Here is a 25,558-nt window from a genome sequence, read left to right on the forward strand (position 1 = left end):
TATAAAATGAAAAAAAAAAAACCTAACACATTAAGATTGCCTGTAGATTGCTTCCAAATCTTTTGTGGTTATAACAGCACAAAAGTATATTTTCCAGGAAGCTAATTTATAAACTCTGGAGAGTAGGGTAGGTTCTGTCCTACTCTGAGTCTGCAGCCCTCACCTGGTTTTATCCTAGAAACTCTGTGGTTCTACAGTAAAACAGATTAATATGGTTAGCTGTTAGTGACTAGTGTTAAATGCTGAATATAATGATTTCATACGTGAAGATGTGATAGGGTCAGCATCTTGTTCGTAAATGCTGGGTTTTGGTGTTAGCAGTTTGCTTCATGTTTTGTGGAAGTGGAGGATAATAGTACTTGTGTGTGCCTACTTTGTTTCGCAGATTTTTTATCATTTAAAAAACTGAAGCTGTATGTTTTTTGGTTACCTATGCTTTGAATAATTCCAGATAATGAATGTCAACATACTTTTTTTTTTTTCAGTCACCCAGCATGGGCACCCTGATGGGGGTGTATTTACCATGCATGCAGAACATCTTTGGGGTTATTCTCTTCCTTCGGCTGACTTGGATGGTAGGAATGGCCGGAGTTCTCCAGTCCTTCCTGATTGTATTACTTTGCTGCTGTTGTGTAAGTATATAGCGAAAATAACACCTGTTACATAACACCTGTGAAACTAGTGAGACACTTGAAGAGGCTGCATTGTAGATGCATGTGTAATGAAAAGCCATGTTTTTGTAGGCATGTGACTTTTTTTAAAATTTGTGTGTGATCATATTTCTAAACTGGCAAACCATTTCTAGTGTAGATACAGCTATAAAAATGGTGTTTGTTCAGCACAAAGCTGTTTTCTGTGTCCATCTTAGGTCACGGCTGCCTGCTTTGCTGGACAAGCCTTTGTTGGAATTTCAGCTCTGCAGAGGGAGTGACACCTGTGCTCTTTTATCATGCTTTGTCTGCAGACAGACATTATTTGACCTGATAAAGCAGCCATCTCTCAGGCAAAAGTCTCAACAGCTTGATTAAATTCCTGCTCCCCTTGTTTTCTTTCAGATAATGACCTGTCAGGGCAGAATAAACAGAAATATTTTATTGTTTGTGTGCTGGCAGGTTTACTCTAACAAGGAATAAGTTACAATTTAAACAAATGTTGTTGACACCATTGTTTCCTTTTTCTTGTTCTCATAGACCATGTTGACAACCATATCAATGAGTGCTATTGCCACAAATGGCGTTGTTCCAGGTAAGTGTAGTTAGCAAACTACTACTAAAATGTGGTTTTAATCCAGAGAAACTTGTTTAAGCCAGGTTACAAAGCCTGAATTCATATTTAGTATTTCTCTTTAATATCAATTAGGCTAAATGCTATTTTTTTTTTGTTTTACTTACCACCGTACTAACAAAAAGATGCTTTAATTGAAGCTCTAGAAAAGCAGATACACACTGTAGTTTTGGTACATTCTTTTTGTGATTGTTTAAAAATGTATAACAACCAACAAATGGCAATTTTACCCTCTCTTTTCTTGTTTCGTAGCTGGTGGCTCCTATTTCATGATATCCAGGTCATTAGGCCCAGAGTTTGGTGGAGCTGTAGGGCTGTGCTTTTATTTGGGAACAACATTTGCAGGAGCAATGTATATCCTTGGTGCCATTGAGATTTTATTGGTGAGTAATACTGGGGCAGACGTGCTTTTAAGGCAACTGGCAGATAGAAATACTGCAGTATTCTTGTCCCATATTCATATGCACGTTCACATGTCAGCCCAGAAGGTCTCCAGTTCTGTACTGCTAGTGTTGCCCTTTGAAAGTTGCATGCTCTGTGGGTATCTAGAATACAAAGTCTCATGAAAATGTGGACAGAAGCATGACTTAATCAAATATATGTGCTCATCATTGATAAAGTTGGCTGAGTTGTACTACTGAAATAGAATGAGCTGTTACCCTTTGACTTTTCCTATAAACCAAAGGTTCCTGGTGAAATTGGAGAATGATTTGCATTTCTTGTATAGGGACAAGATCACTACAGTCGTGTAGGCAGAATTCTGTTTCTGTGCTCCTTCAACTTGCTTTCTTCTTATTTCAGACATATATTGTGCCACAAGCAGCAATTTTTTATCCATCCGGTGCCCATGATGCATCCAGTGCTATGCTAAACAACATGAGGGTGTATGGAACTGTATTTCTCATCTTAATGGCAGTGGTGGTCTTTGTAGGTGTGAAATATGTTAACAAATTTGCTTCCCTCTTCTTGGCCTGCGTAGTAATATCCATACTGTCCATTTACGCTGGAGCTATCAAGTCCATCTTTGATCCACCTGAATTTCCGTGAGTAGTATTTCTGGACTGGGGTGGGGTGGGGGGTATATCTTTGACTACAGATTTGGAAGATGGGATTCAATGGAAGTTACTTAAAACTTGTGCCTAATATGTTGTCAAAGTTCTTTTTTTGTGTGTGTGAATTATTTCAGATTTTTTAGCTGTATATAGCAGCACTGATAGTCTTCTGCCTGCAGAGCTCATGGAATAGAAACTCCTTGGGCCAAAATAAATGCATTGTCACATTCTTTAACTGTTTCAGTAGAACAAAGTCTCGTGAGCGTACCAGGTTGATGGAGGCTGACATTTCTCTGCTTCCCACAAAAACGATCCATTTAGCCTATGGCTGCTGAGTTACTTTTGAGCAAGGATTGGGCTGGGTTATTTATGCAGCCCTCCTCAGCAGAAAGCAGTGTGGCAGCTCTGTTTTCTGCAGGCCAGTCAGACATGATGTGCTGCCTTCATGGCTGGAAACTGTGGTGGTGTGATGCTGCTGCTCCCTGAGAAACAGAGCATCTCTCAGGAATGTGGGAGGTGTGATGGGGCCATACTGAAGCACCAGTGGAACTTCCCCTTGGTTTGAAGGCAGATTAGTCTACTGTATGAGTAGCTCTGCTCTGAACACAGCACACGCTCCTTGGCATGTTAAACATGTAATAAGGTTTAATAAGGTTTCTTAAACTCAGAGCTGGAGCAGCGGTTACGTGGATACATGCGTTGTACCAAAACTGCAAACGGTATTTCCTGATACTGCTGACAAGAGAAGAATGGAATGGAAATAGAGGAGTTGAGTCTGCATAATTATTCACATTTCAAAATGTTGTGACCATAAATAAGCAGTCACAACCCACAAGTGCTCCGTTTAGATATTTAGGGCCCAATGATTATAATATTTTACAACAGCAGCAGGTTTACAGCAGTAAAAATAAGAGTGTCTTTACCTCCCCCTCATTATCTCTTGTATTGTTCTTGAATGTTCCCTGTCTTTCTTCCTTGGGCTGTGCTCCTTTTTCTTTTGCTTCAGTAATCAGATATTGTACTTATTTTTAATACTGGAGGAGAAGGCTTCTCTGAAGTTAAGTTTCACAGGCTTACCAATCCTAAAGGAATGGCCCTCTCTCTTCCATTTTCCTGGCTTTACAGTTTGATGAGGTCTGTGAATCAATGTAACTTATTAAAATGTCTGAAAATAATAAACTTTTTTTTTTTTAACTCCCCTTATTGGTATTTTCTGGCAGTAGGAGGAGAGGCTGAGTGAACTTTTCAGTGGCAGCAAGCTGTAATGTTGCATTACCCATGTGATGTGGAACCATCTTTGGAGATGCAGGTTAAAAATCTCCACTGCTGGGATAAAGCTATTATCCCATCACATCAGTGAATCACATCAGGAACTGGATGATTTCAGCAGTGATGCATAGTATCTTCTGACAAGAAGAAACTTTGTTTATTGGGACTGAATTGCACGCTTCTAATTCTGAAGCTAAAAACTATCAGGGAATATTTAAGTGCTTCTGTACAGAAACTGGTATAATACTTTTCTAAATATTTTTAGATATGCGAAATATTTTCCATTCTTATAGTTCTATTTAACTGGAAACTAAAATATTGCTTAATACTTCACTTCCTTTGTTTAAGGTAAATTTACCACTGACATCAAAATCTTTGAATCACTCTTATGTAGCTTGTTATACCTCTCTCAGAATCGGTGAAAAAGTAGCTTTATATTTCAGACTTTTAAGCAAAACAAATGCCTAGTTTTCATCGTGCTACCACCACCTTTCTGAAGTTGAGAGTTAATGTAGCAGACTAGAGCCACTTGAAGCTTCCATGATAGGAAAGGCAGCTGATGGGGAAAGAAGTATTTCATTTTCCTGGTGCCATGTAATTATACTGCTTTTTACATTTCCCTTCCAGGATTTGCATGTTGGGCAACAGGACTTTGATAAGAGATCAGTTTGATGTTTGTGCCAAAACCATAGTTAAGGATAACATTACCGTGGCCTCTAAGCTTTGGGAGAACTTCTGCCACAATACAAACTTAACCACCGAGAACTGTGATGAATATTTCCTACTAAACAATGTCTCCGAGATAGCAGGAATTCCAGGAGCTGCTAGTGGTATTTTAAAAGGTATGGAAATTTATTATTTTTTTCCCCTTAAAGAGGAGGCATCCAGAGTAGTTGAAACAGTTCCCCGGTGGATCGGAAAGAAGAATGGAGGAAATATTATTATGGCAAAGAACATTATCTTCAATAAAGAAACCAAAGTCTTATAATCCTTAAAAGAGCAGATGACATTTAGCTCTTGATATACAGTACTTGTGTGCTGTAAAATTAAATTTGCCTTGCACATCTCATAATTTCAGTCAGAAGTCAACTGTAATTAGAGCTATACTAATGTGAGTAAATTGTTATGATTTTTCAAAACTCCTTGTAGCTATGACTTTCCAGTTTAGACAGGTTAAAACTATGTCCTGAAGGATAAAAAACACTTGTCTAAAAATTAGTTTAGCTCCTTCTTTGCCCAGTCCTGTAAATGATACAGCTGAAAAGTGTACATTATTGAAATGAACTCTGGAGAACAGATGCTGTGTGTAGGTGCCGAGTGCTTAAAGTTCCTGTTTGCACAGGAACTGGTAATCTAGTTACGAAAGTGGACTCAGCATTTCTTAGTGCAATTTCAAATCCTAACCATATAATTCTATAATTCTTCCACTGTCTAAAGGTCATTTTTTTTTCTCTCAGTTCCTCAAAAAGAAAAGTTTGTGTCCAAAAATCTGGTTAATGTTGCTGCTTTGGATTCTCAGGAGTGTGTGGATATCACGGTTTGTTAAAAATACTCAGACTAATTCTAGGGGTTAAAATAGATATGAAGTTAAAAGAATGTTACATTTCATAATTTTAAAGGAAAGTGCCTAGACCTCTGTAGATCATTCACATATATTTATTTTGTTACAGATTCCCCTGAAAGCATGAAACAGAAACTTTGTCATGTAACCTGCATGTCTTAATTTGTGTTGATCACCGAATTGCATGAATTGCATTTTTAATCTTCAGTTTAGACCCATTATAATGAGAACAAGTTTGAACTGAAATAATGCTTTTATTTTCTGTGGTGTTTGAAGACAATTTATGGAGCAATTACTTGGAGAAGGGAGAGATACTGGAGAAAGCACATCACCCATCTGTTGATGTAGCAGGCCAGAAGAACAACCTTCATCTGTATGTGCTTTCGGATATATCTACTTCATTCATGGTACTGGTTGGCATCTTCTTCCCGTCAGTGACCGGTGAGAATACTGGGAAAAGAGGAGAGGGCATCTTGGGTCTCTGAGGTTTCTTCACTCCCTTGATCTTGCATCCAAAATTTACTTTCAGGCATCATGGCTGGTTCAAACAGATCAGGGGACCTAAAAGATGCACAAAAATCCATTCCTGTTGGAACAATTCTCGCTATTGTCACCACATCACTTGTCTGTATCCTTTTAAAATTCGCGGAGTCCTACTGCGTTATAAGTGACTCACATGAATGGTTGTGTGTCTGATTTGTGGGACTGCTTTCAGGTGACTAAATTATTGTATGATTGGTTAGCAAAACTAAAAAGAAAAGCAGTCCTTGGGCTGAAAGCAGCTGAATTGAAATCCTGTTGTTTTCCAACAAAATCTGGATCTGTAGGTTTTCAGGCTGGTTGAATACGGGTATATATTTTGCTTAGGATGTTGTGGACTGTTAAGTTTAGGGAAACCTTTAAACACAGAGATCACAAATTTCAGGTCCTTAAACAAGTATTTTTAGTTTGAATGACAGGAAGGAGTATATGCGTTCTTGAACATGTTAAGGCAAGACAAACCAGACTTAGACTAGATGCTTAGCACACACCCCCAGCTGGCATGTGTAGAAGTGTTACAAACACTCAGTAGCGAACTCCATGTAGCTATGAATGACTCGCCATTTCCAGCCTGTTTCCACTGAGACTAGAGCACCTAATTTGCAAAATATGAGGATGTTCCTCGTACCAGACTTCCAGGTGCTGAGTGTGTACTCACAGGAACAGCCTTTGTCACAGTTGAAGATGGCAGGTTAAACTCTTGAGGGCTTAGGACAATGGAAGCTCTGCTTAGGAAAGTCTTTTTTAATCTCCTCTCTCCTGCTAGAGGGATGTCTTTCAGCTTCAGGTAGCCATTGATGTCCTAAACTGTCACTTATAGAGACAGATTTTCTGAAGAAAACAAACAAAAAACCCACCCCTCCAAAAACAACCAACCAACAAACAAAAAACTTATTATGAGCAAGACCTTAAAAAAAAAAAAAAGAGCTTTCTGAATAAATCCCACCCAAAAGTCAGCTGGCTGAGAAGGTGCCTCTTCTGGAACTTCTGCTGTTTGGAACCTGTTTTTTTTTTTTTTTTTTTTTTTGCCAAACCTTGCAAAGCTACCAGTCAGGATCCCGGCTCTCTTGTCTCAGCTTCTTAGGAGCACAGGCTTTTCCAGATGTTACTTCTGGAACTGACTCCCTAGCATAAAAACTGTTCCCTCTGCATGTAATACTTATTAAAACAGGTCACAGATGTAACCCCTGGCTTTAGTGTTATAATTTTTATAGCTCAAAACTTCTTTCATGAGGGATAATGTTATACATAGCTATTAATACGCCACCCAGTGGAAGGCTAACACCATAATTTTAAGGAGCAATCGGTTTTTCCCCTTTTATTATTCCTCTTATTTCATAATTACACTTTGGAATTGGAGGGTAGAGCTTAGAATTTAAACAGTCAAACTAAAATCACAAGATCAAAACCTTTACTGGAATGCCAGAACCAAGAAACTTGAATTATTTTATACTCCCTGATGCAGAAATAGTACAGTTTAATAATAAACCAAATATTCAAAGATGTATTGGTGATGTGAATGCTGTCAGAGGCTGGAAAATGGGAAAGTGCAAGGTAATAGTTTGCTGTCCATTCAAAATAACTTCAAAGGAAGTGGTTTTCATGTAAACATCAATTTAATCTGCTACTGTAGAACAGAAATTGGTATTGAAATCTTTCCTACTTCTCTCCTTCTCTTGTATCTGAAGGTATCTCCTCTACTGTAACATTTAAAGCAATCTTAGTTTAAAAATCAAAGCTTAGGATAATAACTGTTTGTCACTTACAGTAGAAGGTATATATGAGCAGTGAGGTGTTAATTTACTCATTAGCTTTACCATGTGTTTATGAAGATGCTGCAGTACAAATGCTGTAGGACAGAGGCAGATACTGAACTTTTCACAATACTTCTTATGGTTGTTTTTATCTGCCATGTTTAAATAAATACTACTTCCTTAGCACGCTGTGTACCCAAGACTTCAGCTGTGTATTACTATTTGGAGCCTGCATAGAAGGTGTAGTCCTGAGAGATAAGTAAGTAACCATTAAGTTTTACTGCTTCAATGCTCTACTTTCTTTTTCTTTTCTTTTTTCTTTTCTTTTTTCCTTTACTTCTGGATGCCTTTCCATCTGTAGGAGTATCTGATACTGGTTTGTGTTGGGTGTTTTAAACATTAGAACTTTGATTTTTTTTTTAAAGAACTGTGTAATTCCAGATGAAAGTATGGAATCATAATTCTGATGATAAATCAAGAATTTTATAATAAATGGTTGAAAAAAAAATTCAAATGGCTGAAATCAGGTTGCAGACACTTCCTACGTGTGTATTAGAACTAAGGTTGTTTACAAATTCTGGTATTTCCTATTGTAGAGAATATCTAATAATATTTAAATGACAGCTTAAAACTGACCAAGAAAATCAAATATGAGTATCAAAATACTTTTTTAAACATGAATGTCTTGTTCCTCTCTGCAGGTACGGCGATGCAGTGAACAAGAACTTAGTGGTGGGCACCCTTTCATGGCCCTCACCATGGGTCATTGTGATAGGATCCTTCTTCTCTACCTGTGGAGCAGGTTTACAGAGCCTTACTGGAGCCCCCCGGCTGCTGCAGGCAATAGCAAAGGACAACATTATTCCTTTCCTCTGGGTTTGTACATTTATTTTTTAATAAAAGGCATTCTGTATGTAGTTATTAACCAGTTATTTGACTTTATGCTCTTGAAAATTAGATCTATTTTTCTTAGCCTGCCCTGCGTTGAAGTGAAGGTCAATATTTTTTTTTAAATGCTTTGTTTTCATTTGTTAAAAACTAGGAATATTTTTTGAAGGATTTTGAATAAACATATTTGGTAGTTTTATGAAGAAGTCTAACATCTAATTCAGTGAAGTAGAGAAAGCCATTAGAATTATTTGACTCCTTGCTCAAGAAGAAAATACATAGGAAAGTTACTATTATCTAAATGGATTTCTTTTTTTCTTTATAACTTTATGAAATACTTGGAAGAAATGTTTAATATCTAATGATAAAGGCTGTAAATGCTTCTGTTTCTTCAGGTTTTTGGTCATGGCAAAGCAAATGGTGAACCAACATGGGCTCTTCTGTTAACAGCATTAATTGCTGAGCTGGGAATCCTTATTGCCTCCCTTGACATGGTGGCTCCAATTCTCTCAATGTAAGGAACAGGGTGGATGCTATAAAAACAAATGAACAAAACCCCAAAAACATGCTTTTTAGTTTTACTATCTTGATTGATTGATTTGTCTTTTATAACTATATTTTAAACTGCTAAAACTAATTACTAGAGCCTGAGTTCCACTTTTATTATTTCTATGAATTCTCTGACCTGTGGCTCTACATATAAATTCATTTGTTTCTGCTTTGGAATATTCTCTGAATAAAAAGGTTTTTGGGCAGACTGCTATTTCGTTCAGGAAAATGTTATTTTTAATGCAGAATGCTGTAAAAGATATGGTTGATGTTGCAGATGCACCTAGCTTGATCCAATTAAAAGTTCTAACTACTTTATAGTGATATTTCAGACTAACGAAAATTAATGGGTAGGCACACATGATATTTTGACTAAATAATTATTGTAATTATAATCTGTAAATGTGTATGCTAAAAAGTTTGTTTGCTTGTTCCTGCAGGTTTTTCTTGATGTGCTACCTCTTTGTTAATCTAGCATGTGCAGTACAAACACTTCTCAGAACTCCAAACTGGCGGCCCCGATTTAAATACTATCACTGGTAAGCAAAAGGCCAGCATGTTCAGTGCCTGGTCTGTGATCTGCAGCATGTGTTTTGGGAGAGCCCTCTCCATGAAGGTTGTGAACATGTCTTGCTTCTCTGGATATTGGTTCTGGACAAGGGGACATCAGTGTAATATTCTTAGTGGGCCAGACCCAAATATTTAATGGGATGAGTTTTGTTCCTACAACAGGATACTAAAACTGTGGAGGATGAGGGAGATTTACTGGAAGTATTATTTTGCCAGTTCACAATAGACAATTTTAAAGGAAAAAGAACAAGAGAATAATTGAAGTTACTTATTTAATTGCTTTTCTGCACTACTACTCACTAATATCTTTGCCTTTTCTTTCAGGGCCCTCTCATTTTTAGGCATGAGTATTTGCCTGGCACTGATGTTCATTTCATCTTGGTATTATGCTTTGGTAGCTATGCTTATTGCAGGCATGATTTACAAGTACATTGAATATCAAGGGTAAGTATTAAATGAACAGAAGAGGATAGGACGGAGATTGGATCTATTATTTATGAATTATCTCCAGCCTTTACGACAATTAGTGAAGGAATGGACACTCTCCAGAGATCTGAATTAGGTTTCCCTTAGCAATACTTTTTTTTTCTTCTCTCATTGTTTTGTTGTGTCGCTGCTAAACAACAGTCCCTGAAATCTCAGGGACATACTTTATTAAGCCCCTAAAGGTGTTTGGTGAAACTTATGAATCATAGGAAGCAGAAACCCTGGTTGGGGACTTTTATTTCTGTTATCACACACAATTACCTCCGGCCCAGAACACCTGAAGGCAGCCATCTTATTTCAGTTTATTTGACATAAAGGTCTGTCTAGAACGGGCATTGAAAAGCCGATTCTGCAGGTTAGGTTGCTTGAGATTGTTAATATGTGATGGAGTCTGACTGTGGTATGGCTGTATAACCTGATTTTAACAAATGATGTATTAAAATTCCTTATTCCAAGTTTGATTATGCTTGGGAAACCTCTGGAGCAGAGTGTTGATTACAAATTAAATCCAGGAAGATGGTGGTGTCATATAGATTTGACTGAAATATTTGCATTTTGCTTGTGTGATATGTATCACATACATATATGTACTTGGTACATGTGCATGTGATACATGCTGTATCAATCCATGGAGAATGGATTGAGAGCAGCCCTGAGGAGAAGGACCTGGGGGTGTTGGTTGATGAAAAGCTCAACATGAGCCAGCAAGGTGCACTTGCAGCCCAGAAAGCCACCTGTGTCCTGGGCTGCACGAAAAGCAGCATGGCAGCAGGGCGAGGGAGGGGATTGTCCCCTTCTGCTCTGCTCTCATTAGACCCCACCTGGAGCCTGTGTTCAGCTCTGGGGCCTCAGCACTGGAAGGACAGGGACATATTAGAATGAGCCTAGAGCAGGGCCACAAAGGTGATCAGGGGGCTGGGGCATCTCTCCTGTGAGGACAGGCTGAGGGAATTGGGGTTGTTCAGCCTGCAGAAGAGAAGGCCCTGGGGAGACCTTACAGCAGCCTTCCAGTACCTAAAGGGAACCTACAGGAAAGCTGGGGAGGGACTCTGTCAGGGAGGGCAGTGATAGGACAAGGGGAAATGGCTTGAAACTAGAAGACGGTAGGTTTAGATCCAATATTAGAAAAATTCTTTACTCTGAGGGTGATGAGGCCCTGGAACAGGCTGCCCAGAGGAGCTGTGGATGCCCCATCCCTGGAGGTGTTCAGGGCTAGGCTGAATGGGGCTGGGAGGGATGGGGCTGGGGGCAGTCTGGGCTGATGGGAGGTGTCCCTGTCCACGGCAAGGGGCTGGAACTGGATGATCCTTTAAATGCTCATAAATAATTTAAATGCTCATAAAACTGAATGATGGCTAAATGATGTCCTTCACAGTGCAGAGAAGGAATGGGGTGATGGTATCCGGGGTCTTTCGCTCAGCGCAGCAAGATACGCCTTACTCAGACTGGAGGAGGGCCCTCCACACACAAAGAACTGGAGGTACTCATTTTAGACTAGTAACGTGTCCTGTTGTGATTATCTATTTACATGTAAGGTTTTAATGGGATTGCAAACAGATTTTGGGAATCTGTGTGCTTGAATCTAAATGCCAAGAAAATAAATAAATACAATACATTGATATTATGATAATATTATATTAAATATATATATAAATGCCAAATCAGAAGTGGAAATTGGGGAAACTATAAAGATGACTGAGTGCAGAGGGCCATTGTAATTTGCACTGGGGGTGTGAGGAAGTCGCTGCTATCATTCTAGACTTAAAAACTGGAAGAGTAACCTACATTTCTCCCTCTGGCTTTGTGTGTCAAGCCAGATTACAGAATCCTCCTCACAGTTATACATTGCAAAATTCTTGTCAGGCTCTGAACAAGAGGACGAGCATCTACCTTAAGAATTCTATAAATCTTTTGGAACTTGCTTAACCATCGCTTAAGAGAGAAAATAATGTAGCAGATGCGTAACGATATCTTAAGGGACAGAGAGCAAGTGGGATCTATGTTTAGGTAAAAGCATTCATGTTTTCCCAGTGTTTTGGCACAAGATGGATCTGGAGGGACAGCCTTACTCTTCTGAACACAGCATGCACTCTATTTGTGCTTAACAGAGCCTTGAAAAATCAACCATGTAATAAAACACTAATGCAAGTTTCTTAAGCTGAGCACATTAATGGGTTTTATGACTGTCAAAACAATACAGCAGAACAATTCCCTCAGCGCTTCAATCTGCTTCAAATCAAGAGAAAGAAAATATTAATTAAAACCCTCCAAACGCAGGAGATACAGAAAGAGTGTACTGTATCAGAGCTAATATTCAAGCACAATTAAAGTATTGAAAGAAACAGTTTTTTATAAGTGTTTTTGCAAAGCATTAATACAAAAATGCATTCCCTTTTTATTTTCTCCAGGCCTCAGTTGCTGGTGCTTCTGAAACTTGATGAAGATTTGCATGTAAAATACCCTAGATTGTTAACATTTGCATCCCAGCTGAAAGCTGGCAAAGGTTTAACTATCATAGGATCAGTGATCCAAGGGAATTTCTTGGAAACTTATGGAGAAGCCCAGGCTGCTGAACAGGTCAGTGCTTTAAACAAATTCCTGAAGGAAAGAGAGGGGTCAGCGGGCAGGTAATGTAAAAGTTTAATAAACTTACATGGAAAAAAGCGTATTACTAAGACTTCCATGAAATACAGTACTAGTTGAGTAGTACTACTTTTGTTTGGTAAAGAGCTTGCAAAAGTTTCAGCTGCCAATTGTAGCTTTAAGAACATAAGAAGATAAATGCTTGCAACCTATAGAAAAAGCCTGACTGCGTAAACCTCTTGATTTGTAAGAAATAATTGCTGTGGGAGTTTATATATGCTGACTAATGGAGGGAAGGTGACTATTTAGTTTCTGAACATACCAAGGAACATTTCAGTGACTTTCAATTATTATAAATTTAGCAAATGTGCTGTGGTCCTTTCATCACTGTATGGTGATAAAATTATCACAAAAAGTGTTAAAGGGTGGTCTTGAAAATTTGCTAATAAATCATTTCATCTTCCTCAATGTGTAAAAACATGACATCGTAGCCCTGCTTACATCTGTGCAGCATCTGCCCATTGTTGTTTTCCCTAAAGGGTTTTTGTACAGGAACACAGTTACAAAGGAAAAACTAATTCATAGGCCTGTGGTTGAGCGAGTTTATTTTTTAAACAAATAAAGGGCATGGTATGTGGGGTGTTAGTGGTTTTGAGTGGGGGTTTAATGCTCATATTTGTAAGTTGAATATAATAACACAGCAAGTTACATAGATATCTGAAACTAGAAATCCAAGGGAAGCTAATTAAGTGTATTTAGTAAGTTGATTGTTTTAAAATTAGAGAATGGAAAGTGAGATAAGAACACAGATATCACTAACTGCTACAATTTTTATGTGTAAGAGATTATTACACAAACAAAAAAGCTATCTTTATATCTTAGAAATAATTATATTTGGAAGGGAACCTTACGTGTTTTCAGCAGATATTATATACAATGAGTGTACGCTCTCTCTGCTGTTTTATTAAGGAAAGCAGATGAGCAGAATCTGCTCATCCACTTTGCCTTACAATGTATTTTACGTGTGGACATATGAACCAAGAATTTACACTGTAATCAAATGATAGACCAAGACTTAGAGTTTCTCTTTGTTGTGAGGTTTTTTCCTTGTCTGTCTTCCAGACTATTAAAAATATGATGGACATTGAGAAGGTGAAAGGATTCTGTCAGGTAGTTGTAGCCAATAAAGTTCGAGAAGGAATTGCCCACTTGATCCAGTCCTGTGGGCTAGGTGGCATGAAACACAACACTGTGGTTTTGGGATGGCCGTATGGCTGGAGGCAAAGTGAAGATCCAAGGTCGTGGAAGACATTTATAGGTGAGTTTTGAAGGTTCTGTGTGATCAAACATTGTGCACCAAGATGTTTATTACATATACAGTACGCACTGGGGATTTCAGCAGAATTCTTGTGAAACTGGTTTTGTTTTTATAATTTTTTGTTTCTACTATCGAACATGAACTTATTGTTGAGCTGATGGAGCTAAGTCTTAGGAAATAAATGCAATCTTACAGATTTACATTCCAGTGCTAGGGTTGTGGATTTTTTTTGTTTTGTTTTAAATAAATGCGATAATCTGAAGTCTTTAGAATTGCATTACGAAAGGAGTAAGTACAGCAATTGAGGTGAAGTTCATGAGGGAAATAAAATCTCTCATGTGAGACCAGCTGATGCAGTTGAGGAGAAAGGGGAAAAAACTATAGCTATGCTCTCAGGCAAAGCAGTAAGCAAATTTCCTGTAGATGATTTCTCACAATACGTTTGAAATATCACTTGTAGCTAGGAGGCCCATGAAAGATCTCCAAAGATTAATGTAGCAGCTAAAGTTCGTCTTTCTAATGAATGCTTAAAAATTACAGAGTTCAAGGGTACTGTTTTTGTGGAAAACTGTAATTTCTTTCCTAGATAATCTCTGTCCTTTCATAGGTGCTAATCTATCCATTTTAACTGCTGGAGCTAACACTGTCCTGCTATATCCCTGTCGTTCCCCTGTCATCTCGGATGGTTCAACTATTTAACACAGTAAAATTAGAACAAAGCAGATGCTTCCTCCTTGCACTTAGCTTTGAAGATCGCAGCTTTTATTTCAGACATGAAATAGGGCTTGTGTTCCTGTAAGTCTGTTTTATCCTAGCTGCATCGTTTGGCCTGACCTGTCTGTACAAGTCTTTATGTACTTCTTTTCTGTTTGTAAGCGGTGACTTTTACAGTTTGCTGACATTTGCTTAGTGAGTAACTTTTTAACTGGAGATCACTCTTGCAGAATCAGAGTTAACTAACTGTTTGTTCTTCCCCCATCTGGCAGGTACTGTTCGTTGCACAACTGCAGCCCATCTGGCTCTACTGGTTCCCAAAAATGTGTCTTTCTACCCCAGCAACCATGAGCGTTACAATGAAGGCAACATTGATGTGTGGTGGATTGTGCATGATGGGGGCATGTTGATGCTTCTTCCTTTTCTACTCAAACAGCACAAAGTAAGGAGCTAGAGAGAGACTTTTTGTTACCAACCACTTTTGTGTGCATTAGTGTAAACAAGAAAGGCCCAGGAGCAGAGCCTGTGCTGATTTTAAAAAAAAAAAAAAAAAAAAAAAGGTTATATTGGTAGGTTTCTGTTTCATGTAGCAAAGTGTTACTGGTTCAAAGGTTCTGAGAATTTATGTTCCCTTCCTCCAGGTTTGGAGAAAATGCAAAATGAGAATTTTTACTGTGGCTCAGATGGATGATAACAGCATCCAGATGAAGAAGGACTTGGCTACTTTCCTTTATCAACTTCGAATAGAGGCAGAGGTAGAAGTGGTAGAAATGGTAAGAAATTTGAGCCCATTTTTCACTTTGAGGGAAATGGTGTTTGATTATGACTTGATTAAAAGAGCAAAACGTGTTTCTTATTTCTGCAGCACAATAGTGATATCTCAGCATATACTTACGAGAGAACTCTTATGATGGAGCAGAGATCTCAGATGCTGAGGCAAATGAGGCTGACAAAAACAGAGAGGGAAAGGGAGGTATGTTATTTGTGGCTGATTATTATGGGCTGCTGAGGTGGATGACACAAAGTTCCTTCCTGGTGGTGTTTTATATAGCTGCTTCTAAATTTAAGTCCTGTGTTCTAAAGCTATAAGGAAGTTCTTCTAGTGTAGCTTTTTGTTTCCCAAAATTGCATATAGTCATTGAATAGCCTGGCTGCACTTGCAAACCCATGCTAGAAATCATTTAGTTTGGGGGAAAACAATGGCAGCATATAAGCTGCAGAAACAACTTGTATGTTCTACTTTGCAGTGTAAACGATCCTCAGTGACGTGAGGATGTAAGTCTCAACTGTGTTTTAACTTTGGTTTTGCTTTGTATGGCATGTCTGGGGTTTGTCTCAAATTATAGAGTATCCTGTCTTCCTACTGAAGATTTCATTCTAGTTTAGACTGTTAGTCTGCACCTTTCATAGCCAAGTGTATTGTCTTATTTTTGTGCATGCACTTGTTCAACTTTTTTATCATCAATTTTGAGTCAGACATCCACTGTTTCAGACCACATCATGATGTGACATGGAGTCTTTTTTCTTGTATATATACAGACCTAGGCCTCTGTTAGTCCAAATTCTGCATGGCTCACACTCATCTAAACAGGTTGGTATGTAAGGGTATTAGCTAGGGCAGATGTTTGACATCTGAGCTGTCCTAGACACTAAACTGACTGTACAAAATAAAGGATACAATAGAACAAAAAGTCTTTTATTGCTTAAAAAGAACCCCAGATGGCAAAATAAGCTAAGTTCACCTTGTTGTTCACGTGCCCTCTAGGCTCAGCTGGTAAAGGACAGACATTCAATAGCACGACTGGAAAGCTTGTACTCAGATGAAGAAGATGAGGGGGACCCAGTTCCTGAGAACATTCAGATGACCTGGACAAAAGAGAAATGTGATGCTGAGAAGCGGAACCGAGGCAGTGCTGTGGGAAGCTTTAGAGATCTCATCAGCATTAAGCCGTGAGTCTTGTCTGAGTCAACAGTTTGCACCTCCTGACAATCTAGTTGTGTTTTGCGTTTCTTGTCTTGTCCCTCCTAATGGTTGGTTAGACTTGTACAATAAGCACTGAGATCTGACTACTGAAAAGACAGCAGTTAGCCTCCTGAGAAATCTCTAACCAATTAAATGTGGCACACATGCCTCACTATTTTACTTGGTATAGTCAAGGTCTAAACTGGAGATGTTAAAGCCTATTATAACTTTCTTCCTGCCTCCCAAATACATCAACAAGATACACAATTAAAGAAATGGATTAATAATTCCACTGATCTAATCACAGTTAATAGAAGATCTGTAATTTCACTGATCAAATCGCAATTAATAAAAGACCGATAATTTTGCTTATCTAATGTGGAGTGTGGGTGTTAAATGCAGCAAGGAAGAGGCTGTGGAGATGGTGATGAATGACTGTGAATAGAATATGTTTGATTAAAACTCTCTAAGATGGATTTGCTTCTGAAGGAGCGCTGACATATAACAACAGCCTTAACATTGCCACGTGTGCACCCTTTGAATAGCTGGACATAAAGCTCTATTTTTGACTTTGAATAAAAATGTGTGAATGTCCTGTGACCTCTCTGATGTGTTGCATCTTACATAAGAGTTCACTCAGCCAGCTTTGCACACTTGGCAAAGTTACAGATTTTTCTTCCCAAAAAATCAGTGAGAATTCGAATCGGCTTTAGGATGAATCATACATAGTTTATATACTGTAGAAATTCTGCTGAAATTGGTGTTAACTACCTGTACTTTTTCCTCTTCCATGCTTTCAGAGAATGGGAAAACTTGTAAGTTTGTTATTTAACGTAGAAGTGCCTTAAGATGGTTGAGAGGGAAGACTTCATTTTCTCAACTAAAAAGCAGGAAAACTATATGTAATTATGGAAGAAAAGAAAAGGAGTTAGAGTTAAGCAGTCTTAGCAGTGGTTTTAAAGGGAGTAGGATTAGCCACTTAAGATGAGTATCATTATAAATAGTGTGTAACAAACCACAAGTTATACTGACAAATCACAAAAGAAAACAATTACAGGTCTGAGCCTGTTTTTTTAAGCAGAGTATGACATAAGATATGGGAAACATTACTCATTTAGAGAAGCTCTCATTCCACAACACTGCTATGATGTTATTTCTGGCAGTTTCTGGACACTAACAAACCCTTTCTCATAGCCTATGACTTCAAATGACTGGGGAGATGCCAAATTTAAATGTCACTTTAGAGAACACCAAACCTTTAGTTTTCAGTTACTTTTCCAAAATTGTACATAGTTAATAACAGTACATTGTTTCTGGTGCTGGTTTCTTCCTCACTTCCTGTAAACATAATCTGGCACTCTGTGTTGTCCCTGGCTTTCTGAAACTGATGTGGTAAAGACAGAGGATGTCCTTGCTCTAAATAAGAACATGGAATAACAAAGAGGTAATTCGAAGTGGATAAATTGTGTTGTTAGTATAACAAACATAAATTGTACCATTGTATCTTCTGTTCTCTGTGTATATAAAATATGTAAAATACATATTTACAAACCTAAGTATTTGGAAGAGCAGCAAGGTTACTAAAGACTTTAACTCATAACATGTAAAACTGCATCAGAAAAACTGCATATTCATCTTCACTTTGTTTCTACTAATACCTTGTTTTAATATATTAAACTGAAGAAAAAAAAGTGGAGAATCCTCAAAGCTGCAAATCTATTCTTCCTTTAAGTCTATTTCTGTTCTGTTTTCCTTTTACAGTACCAGAATAATGGTTGATTTCCTTTAGGAAGGAAACATTCCCAGGCTCAGAATCCCCAAAGGATACTTTTCAGTTCTGTTCCTGCATGAAATGATGTTATTTTGTGATGATATATTCTGAAAAATTAATCCTGTATCTACGTTAACCTGGATTCTTAAAGAACAGAGGCTTGTGAGATCATGCTGCATCTGTTCTCTTCTCTCTCATAACTTTTGAATCAAGTGGCTACTCAAATTAGAAAGCATGATTGAGATTTTAGAGATCATAGGCTTCTCTTGCAAATAGCCAGGCACAAAGGTTGATTAGTGTCCCAATGAAGGAAAGGTTAAAATTGTTTGTAATCATCAGTAAAGTCCCCCAAGCAGGCAGGCATCCAGCCACTTGTAGCCTATGAATGTGTAGGAAGCCAGGCTTTCTCTGGAGATGTCAACTGCTGTTCAACACAAAGACAAATCCACTCACAGAATGTGTGGATGGAGTGTGGGGCTGCCAGCTTCCTGCTGGGTTCTGCTAGGTCTCTGATGAATTTTGTGGTACTGAGCCATGAGAGGTCAGTTTGTGCCCCCATGGGAGTAAGGGCATCTGGAGAGGGCTGCCAGAAGTGAAGACTGCAGTCTCAAATGCCCGTGGTCAAAGAACAAGTCCTTGGGCAAAGGTGTTTTTAACTTCTGATGAAAGACTGTAAATCATCTTTATAGAATGTGCTTGTGAAGAGCAGCATAACACCAACAGCTGGAGACCTAACTCCAGGGATCTTAAAACTGACAGGCTGGTGGAACCCAAAGAACTCTGAAATCTTTTTAGTACCTTCATATTGTTTGAAAAAAATTCCTGTGTGCTGATGCTTAACAGGGTATTTAGGAGACTTAGGGTATGCCTTTAAGGACTTTTTAATCATTCAGTTTTCAGGGGTATGTTTCTAACAGTACATCTGAATGTGCTTTTTCTGCAGGAACCAATCTAACGTTCGAAGAATGCACACAGCAGTGAAGCTCAATGAAGTTATTGTTAATAGATCCCACGATGCCAGACTTGTTCTCCTCAATATGCCTGGTCCCCCAAAGAATACCGATGGTGATGAAAACTGTATCCTTTCAGGCAAGGCTTGGCCCACATACAAAATCTTTCTTTAATCTGTGCTCTTGAAGTTGTTTTGCCACAAGTGGTGTCAGGCCATCACATGTGACAAGGTTTCTACTGAGTGGAGAATACTTATCCGTGGCTGCTATATAATAATTGCTTTAAATTTGCCACTGGTTGCTCTGAAAGCCTTGAAATTGGTCCTGTCTAAATTCTTTCTTAATTTAGTTTACCAACCCCTTGCAAAGTCTCACTTTGGCAAAAATGGCATAATTCATTCGTGATTATTTTGCCATTACAGAAAAGGTTAAACAGTTTGACATCATGTAACACGGCTGAGGGCAGGAGCAAAGGCCAACTCTGAACGGTGTATGGACAATGCTGTCCTATGTACAGAGTTAGTTAAAGGCTGGGCATCTGCTTGTGGGAATGAAGTCCACGACACTGACTTCGTAAGTTAGTTCTCTACGGTCGATGTTTAAGGAGGCATCACCGCAGGCAGTGCTCTGGATATGGCAGTGTCTGAACTTGAGTGAGCTTGAAGTCCTTACAGAGAGGGTTTTTCTCAGGCATCTGCTCTCACATCAGAATTTGGAAGCTTAGCTGCAAGAGCAATGCCCTGGTAAGATTAAAATTCAAACCTACCTCTTCAGGCACGTAGAGGGATACTTGTACCATGCCTCTAAGCAAGGCCAGAGTTGAGGAGCTGCAATCTGGTGAGCCTGTTGGCTTGGCAATTTACTGTCTACAGCTGCTCTTCAGCCCTAGATGGGCTGCTAAGTTAGCAAGCCTTTTATTGAACCGTGCCAAAAACTATATATCGCTGAGTTGTGAATCCAGACCAAAAGATTGCAGTTTTCTCCTGAAACTAGGAGACAGTAGTGGTAACAGTTGTTATGCAACAGCCTGCTGGCTGAGGAAGGGATAAAAACACTCCTCAGCATAAAGGCGTTTCAACCACAGCTACTACAGCTCAGGAGAGATTTTGAACTTGAGGCACTGGTAACTTTGGGTGATGATGCTTATTCCTCCAGTCTTCCCTGGAGAGGCAGCTGCTGTGACCAGACAGCATGCAATATTCACAAAGAGCAACTGGGAGGGAGTGTCTGTGTAGCTTGGTGTTCTTTCACTTTCCCAGCAAAATGATCTGAGTGTTGCTTTCAAGCAAATTTATAAAGCTTGCTTTTATCCATTGGATTCCTTGCCCAACTCTGCCTCGCCCTCCCCAAACCCCAGAATTTACTCAGAACTAAGTAGTAGGTAAAAAATTTTGGGCTAGTATGTTCCTTGTCTTGTCTCCCTGATGCCTTTGTGATGAAAGCAGTTCATATTGAAAAGGAGCAATATTTTTGAAAATACGTTAGACTGGAGTTCATCTATGGCTCATGCTGAACCATGCACTAATGCAACTTGTTGTACTGCTGGCATGCACAAAGAAGTAGGTTTTGTAACTGCATCTGAGTCTGCCTAAAAGCACTGATTCCTCTTTTACATAGTCAGAGGCCTATTACTTTGCAAAAAAGGGGTGAAAAGTGTGAGTTCGCTAGGGATTTTCTTAAGTGTATCTTTATGTTAGTAATATTAAATTCCGTGTATAAAATAATTGGTTTGCATTTATAAACAACTGTCATTAGTCCTATGCAACGGCCACCATCTGTATCTGTTTAGAAAGATAAATACAGATATGTCAAATTTTGTCAAGGAATACAGTTTAAACTCAGCTCTCATTTGGCATCTCCCAGTGAGATATTTCACAACACAAGCATGTAGAAATGCATTCAGCCACAAGTAGCATATGCTAACAGTTGGAGAAATTCCATTTCCCTAAGTTTTTCAAAATTTGCATGTAGGAAAGTTCCTCCTGTCTTGAGTTGTAATAAGTACAAACTAGGGGGATTGTTCAGAGATTACTTTTTTCATTGCCTACAGCATTGCAAATCCAAGGTTTTACTACAATTCTGTAAGGGGGAGCTAATCACTGTGTATTCTGGTTTTGACATTTTTGTCCTTGACTTTACGGAAACAGACATGGAGTTTCTTGAAGTCTTGACTGAGGGTCTGGAGAGAGTATTACTTGTCAGAGGAGGCGGCCGAGAAGTCATCACAATTTACTCCTGATTTAGTATAAGTTTCTAATGCTGGCCTACATTTACCTTGTTGGTGATAACGGACATTCCAGTTTTAAATGGAGAAGAAAAAAAAGGTTTTTTGCCTAACTTTCTCCTCATCCAGTCCTGATCATTGTCTTTCCATTTGCAACATACATATCTTTTGGGATTGCAGTATTGTTACACCATCCAATTAGCAACATAAATTAATTGTGAAGCTGCCACCTTATTCAGTTTCTGCTTTGGTACTCCAGCATTTGTGCATGTAGTTTTACCATTAAACCTATTTTTTAGACAACACTGCTATACGCAGTATTTTTAGTAACTGTATGTAAAGTTAGGACACGAAAGCCAGTTACTGTAAAAAGATTTAAAAAGCTTTTTATATTAGGTTTGGGGGATAGAATTACATTATATAGCAGCTAGTTTCTGCTGAAGTTCAGCTATAAAGCATTTTCTAAGAGCACACTAAATTGTAAGAGAGTACTGAAAAAGCTTTTGTTTTTCTGGGTTTATTTCCAGAACTAAACTCTCAGTATTGGATAAGAATTTATACTTTTAATACATTTATTGATAGAGATTTAAATAAATTATGTTGATACAGTTGAAATTATGTATGTAGCTTGCTACAAATTATGTTGCTTCTGAGACTTGAGGTTCTGTGAGGCCAGATCCCTATTTATTTTTGTATTTATTTGTCAGAAATATTGGATATGCAGATGCAGGCTGCTTAGGAGTACAGAGATCTCACAATAAATTTGGAATGATCAATGGATTGAAGGACCAGTCCTGTGCGGTTCTTCCATGCTTTAAATTTCTTGCAGACCATCCATCAAAGTACATTGAGCATGTTGGAGTCCCATGTGTAGAGCCAGGTGCTATGCTGCATGCACAGCGATGGGATTGCACTTACACAAGTACAGGGGACCTGCTGCTTCATTCTATGCTTTATGTCCTTAGAGGAAAAAGAAGAAAAGATGACCCTTATTAACCAATAAGTCTCTGGATTTTGTCAAGCCCATTGAGTTGTACTTTTATGTACAGAACATTCGTATTTTTTCAATAAAATGTTGCATACACTTTGAACCTATTCTCTGTTCTGTGTGCTGTAGTGAATTCCTTAGGAATCCTGTATTTTTCCTCACCTTGCAGAATTACTGTGGTCTGATTTCAGTGCATCTGCACAGGTGCATCCAGTACGTGCAGGGAACGTGGTGCAGAGGTGTTGGTGCTCACCCAGATGGAACAGGTATGGCACTGTGGAGTTGCTAGCTTAGTCTCAAAAGCCTGGTGGTGTGCCTAAGTGAGTAAAGGCTCCTGGGGTTGGAGTTACTGCCATGTAATAGCCGAGTATAACTCCATGCCTGTGGACTACGAAACACACAAGCTGGTACCCCCTCAAGATTTCTAGCTGTCTGGAAAAGCAGTAATCCCCTACAATGGACAATTGTGAGCTATACTTTACTGGAAGGATTTAGTACTATGGGAAGAAAAGGTGGGGATTGACACGTTCCCCTGACCCACGTGATCCTGCTAGTTGGTATGCTAGTTCTGTCAACTCTGTCATGATTATATGCCTGGTTGGTTCCTTTGACAACAGCAGGACCAACTGTCTGTAAGACAGAAATCTGAAAAACTAGACAGACTTCTGTCTTGAATAAGAACATTATAATAAAAAAATGTTTTTTATAAGAGCTTTATAGTTGAGGCCTAAGTTTGTTCTTTCTGGGAAATAGGACATACCTGAAGGCAGAAGGATGCTATTAGTACATACAAGACCCCTGCAAGAATACTGCCAGGAAACAACTCTAGGCTGTGCTCTACTAGATGATGATGATTATTACAGAATCACAGAATCATCTACTTTGGAAGAGACCTCCAAGATCGCAAAGTCCAGCCTCTGACCTAACACTAACAAGTCCTCCACTAAACCATATCACAAAGCTCTACATCTAAATGTCTTTTAAAGACCTCCAGGGATGGTGACTTAACCACTTCCCTGGGCAGCCCAAAGAAGAACAGTCTTTGCTTTGACCAAGTTTTGAAAATGAAAATTCACTTCACTCACACTTTAAAGACAATGGAAAGCATTAATAAAAGAGAAAAAAGCTCTTGTTTGTAAATAGCAGGCTACTTGTAAAGAGATCATTTTTACATCTTCAGATGACTGATTAACAGTAAGTAAGTGTACAGCAACCATGACAGCACTTATTTGCAAGTATTCTATAGAAATAATAGTTTACAAAATCATTTTATTTCTCTGACTTTTGTGGATCCAGTTGTGAGATATTAACTATTTTTTCACTAAATGTAATCTTATAAACATGCTGAGAAACATATACCCTTACTCCTTATGAAATGTTATGCATTTGGATGATGACTCCATCTCATAAACGGATTTCAGTGCCATCTGCTGCCTGACCTAAGTAACCTGTTTGTGGCTTTAGTATGTTTTTAACATGAGTGAACGTCCTTACAGATACATTAGGTGGGGTTTTCTGATTTTGTTCTATGCAATACAGATAAAAAATAATTCAGCAGTGTATGGGCACTAAGGATTTAGGAGGCTCCAATTATATAAGGTATCTTTATATACAGTGGGTTCAAGATAAGTTCCTCTGACACATAGTTTACATCAAAGTGTAGAGTCTGAGGGTGCATGCTGGTGAAAACTGGAAGTAGCATGGAAAAAGCTGAGTGAGAAACAGAGCACTGAGCTTCTGTAAGGGTAACGAAATGGTCATCTTCTCTTCCTGTCCCTGCTCTTGAAAGCTTATTTTGTTAGGAGATGAGACCATTGCTATTACAATACAGCCAGGTTAATTTGATACAAACTACCTGTATACAGAAGCATATATAGAGAATTATGAACACTGAAAAAAAAAAGTACTGTAGAACAAAGAAGGAGCTTTTTGCTTGCTTTAGCCTTCACCTTCAGAAAACTAGCAATCAAAAAAAACTTGCAATCAAAAGACTGCTTTACTTTCTGGGTGGACCTGTAATGTTACTCTCCTTGTGCAGCAGCTTAGCCTTCACAGCACTAAAATGTTCTCAATTTTTTTTTTCTTTAGACACTAAAATCCACAAGAGGGCGCTAGGGCGCCTCATTTGGTGGTTCCCTGGGCTTGAAGAAATACCACAGCAGTTACCCAGATTATTTATAAATTAATGTTGAGTGGTAATTTCTCATGTTATTCATTTAAACAGAACATCTCTGAATTCTTGATGCACTGATAGGAAATGAAACGTGATAAATTAAAATATTTCAATTTAAACAATACATCCTCCTCCCCTGCCCCGTTTATCATTTTCTCATCTGCGTCAGCCATAATAATGTTTGCTTCTTCAGTAGATCCCTTGGGAAGAAAAAAACTGCCTCATGCTGTGCTCTAGAGTTCAAAAGTTCTCATTCAGTTCTGGAGTAATTATCCCCCTACATCGCTGCTGGCCCAGGTTTGCAGGCAGATCCTGCCAATACCAAGTCTGTTTTCCCCCTGGGAGAGGTACCCCATCATCCTGGATTTGCCATGTCACGACAGCAGCACTCAGAACTACAGTGCAGTCTAGCAGTTGATGGATTTTTGACGAAAATTTCCCTTAATGGTTACATGCTACATTGCAAACTCTGGCAGCTCTTTGAAGAGAACGCCCCACACCTATGGGAAACCAGCTATAGTTGGCAACTTCTGTCCAAAGTTATCTCATTGCCCTGAAAATTACGAAGGCAGACGTCTCGCTGTTGGGAAAAGCGTCAGAGCATGCCTCCTCCTCCAGTGGGGGAAGAAGCTTGTCCCCCAGGCAGATGCTGCTTATTCCTGGCAGGCCTGGCGTTCACTTCTTCCATCAGTTCCTGAAGCAAGCCTGTCCTGCTGCTTCAGGAAGGGCTGGAGAGCCAGCGCGCTTCCTGTGTGTGACAGGTTAAAGCTGGGCTGAGAAATGCATGCTAGGATGAGCAAACAGGACAATTTCCAAAGTAAAGGGGAACCTGGCTAATGCTGAGTGGCGATGAGAAGTGCCCCTAACTTACCTCTGCGTGGCATGTCGGAGGCTCTCTCATTTCCCTATGCCATCCTGTAG

The 25,558-nt window shown here is 38.9% G+C and overlaps 1 protein-coding gene across 2 annotated transcripts in view; it reads left to right on the forward strand.

Moving 5' to 3' along the window:
• SLC12A4 (solute carrier family 12 member 4) overlaps positions 1 to 22,571 on the forward strand; it is a 50,370-nt gene extending 27,799 nt beyond the window's left edge. For both annotated transcript variants that reach the window (XM_035543810.1, XM_035543811.2), the window contains exons 4-24: positions 486 to 632; positions 1,191 to 1,245; positions 1,537 to 1,667; positions 2,086 to 2,327; positions 4,233 to 4,447; positions 5,443 to 5,607; positions 5,696 to 5,794; positions 7,662 to 7,719; positions 8,162 to 8,336; positions 8,744 to 8,862; positions 9,338 to 9,436; positions 9,792 to 9,911; positions 11,329 to 11,433; positions 12,362 to 12,530; positions 13,659 to 13,854; positions 14,841 to 15,010; positions 15,210 to 15,341; positions 15,434 to 15,541; positions 16,334 to 16,518; positions 19,246 to 19,379; positions 21,400 to 22,571. In XM_035543810.1, coding sequence (XP_035399703.1) covers positions 486 to 632; positions 1,191 to 1,245; positions 1,537 to 1,667; positions 2,086 to 2,327; positions 4,233 to 4,447; positions 5,443 to 5,607; positions 5,696 to 5,794; positions 7,662 to 7,719; positions 8,162 to 8,336; positions 8,744 to 8,862; positions 9,338 to 9,436; positions 9,792 to 9,911; positions 11,329 to 11,433; positions 12,362 to 12,530; positions 13,659 to 13,854; positions 14,841 to 15,010; positions 15,210 to 15,341; positions 15,434 to 15,541; positions 16,334 to 16,518; positions 19,246 to 19,379; positions 21,400 to 21,491 — 2,916 coding nt within the window. In that variant the 3' untranslated portion in view covers positions 21,492 to 22,571. The remainder of the gene's footprint in view (positions 1 to 485; positions 633 to 1,190; positions 1,246 to 1,536; positions 1,668 to 2,085; positions 2,328 to 4,232; positions 4,448 to 5,442; positions 5,608 to 5,695; positions 5,795 to 7,661; positions 7,720 to 8,161; positions 8,337 to 8,743; positions 8,863 to 9,337; positions 9,437 to 9,791; positions 9,912 to 11,328; positions 11,434 to 12,361; positions 12,531 to 13,658; positions 13,855 to 14,840; positions 15,011 to 15,209; positions 15,342 to 15,433; positions 15,542 to 16,333; positions 16,519 to 19,245; positions 19,380 to 21,399) is intronic.
• The last annotated feature ends 2,987 nt before the right edge of the window (positions 22,572 to 25,558 follow it).

The sequence above is a fragment of the Cygnus atratus genome, chromosome 12 (assembly GCF_013377495.2).
Source record: "Cygnus atratus isolate AKBS03 ecotype Queensland, Australia chromosome 12, CAtr_DNAZoo_HiC_assembly, whole genome shotgun sequence".
NCBI classification, from domain to species: Eukaryota; Metazoa; Chordata; class Aves; order Anseriformes; family Anatidae; genus Cygnus; species Cygnus atratus.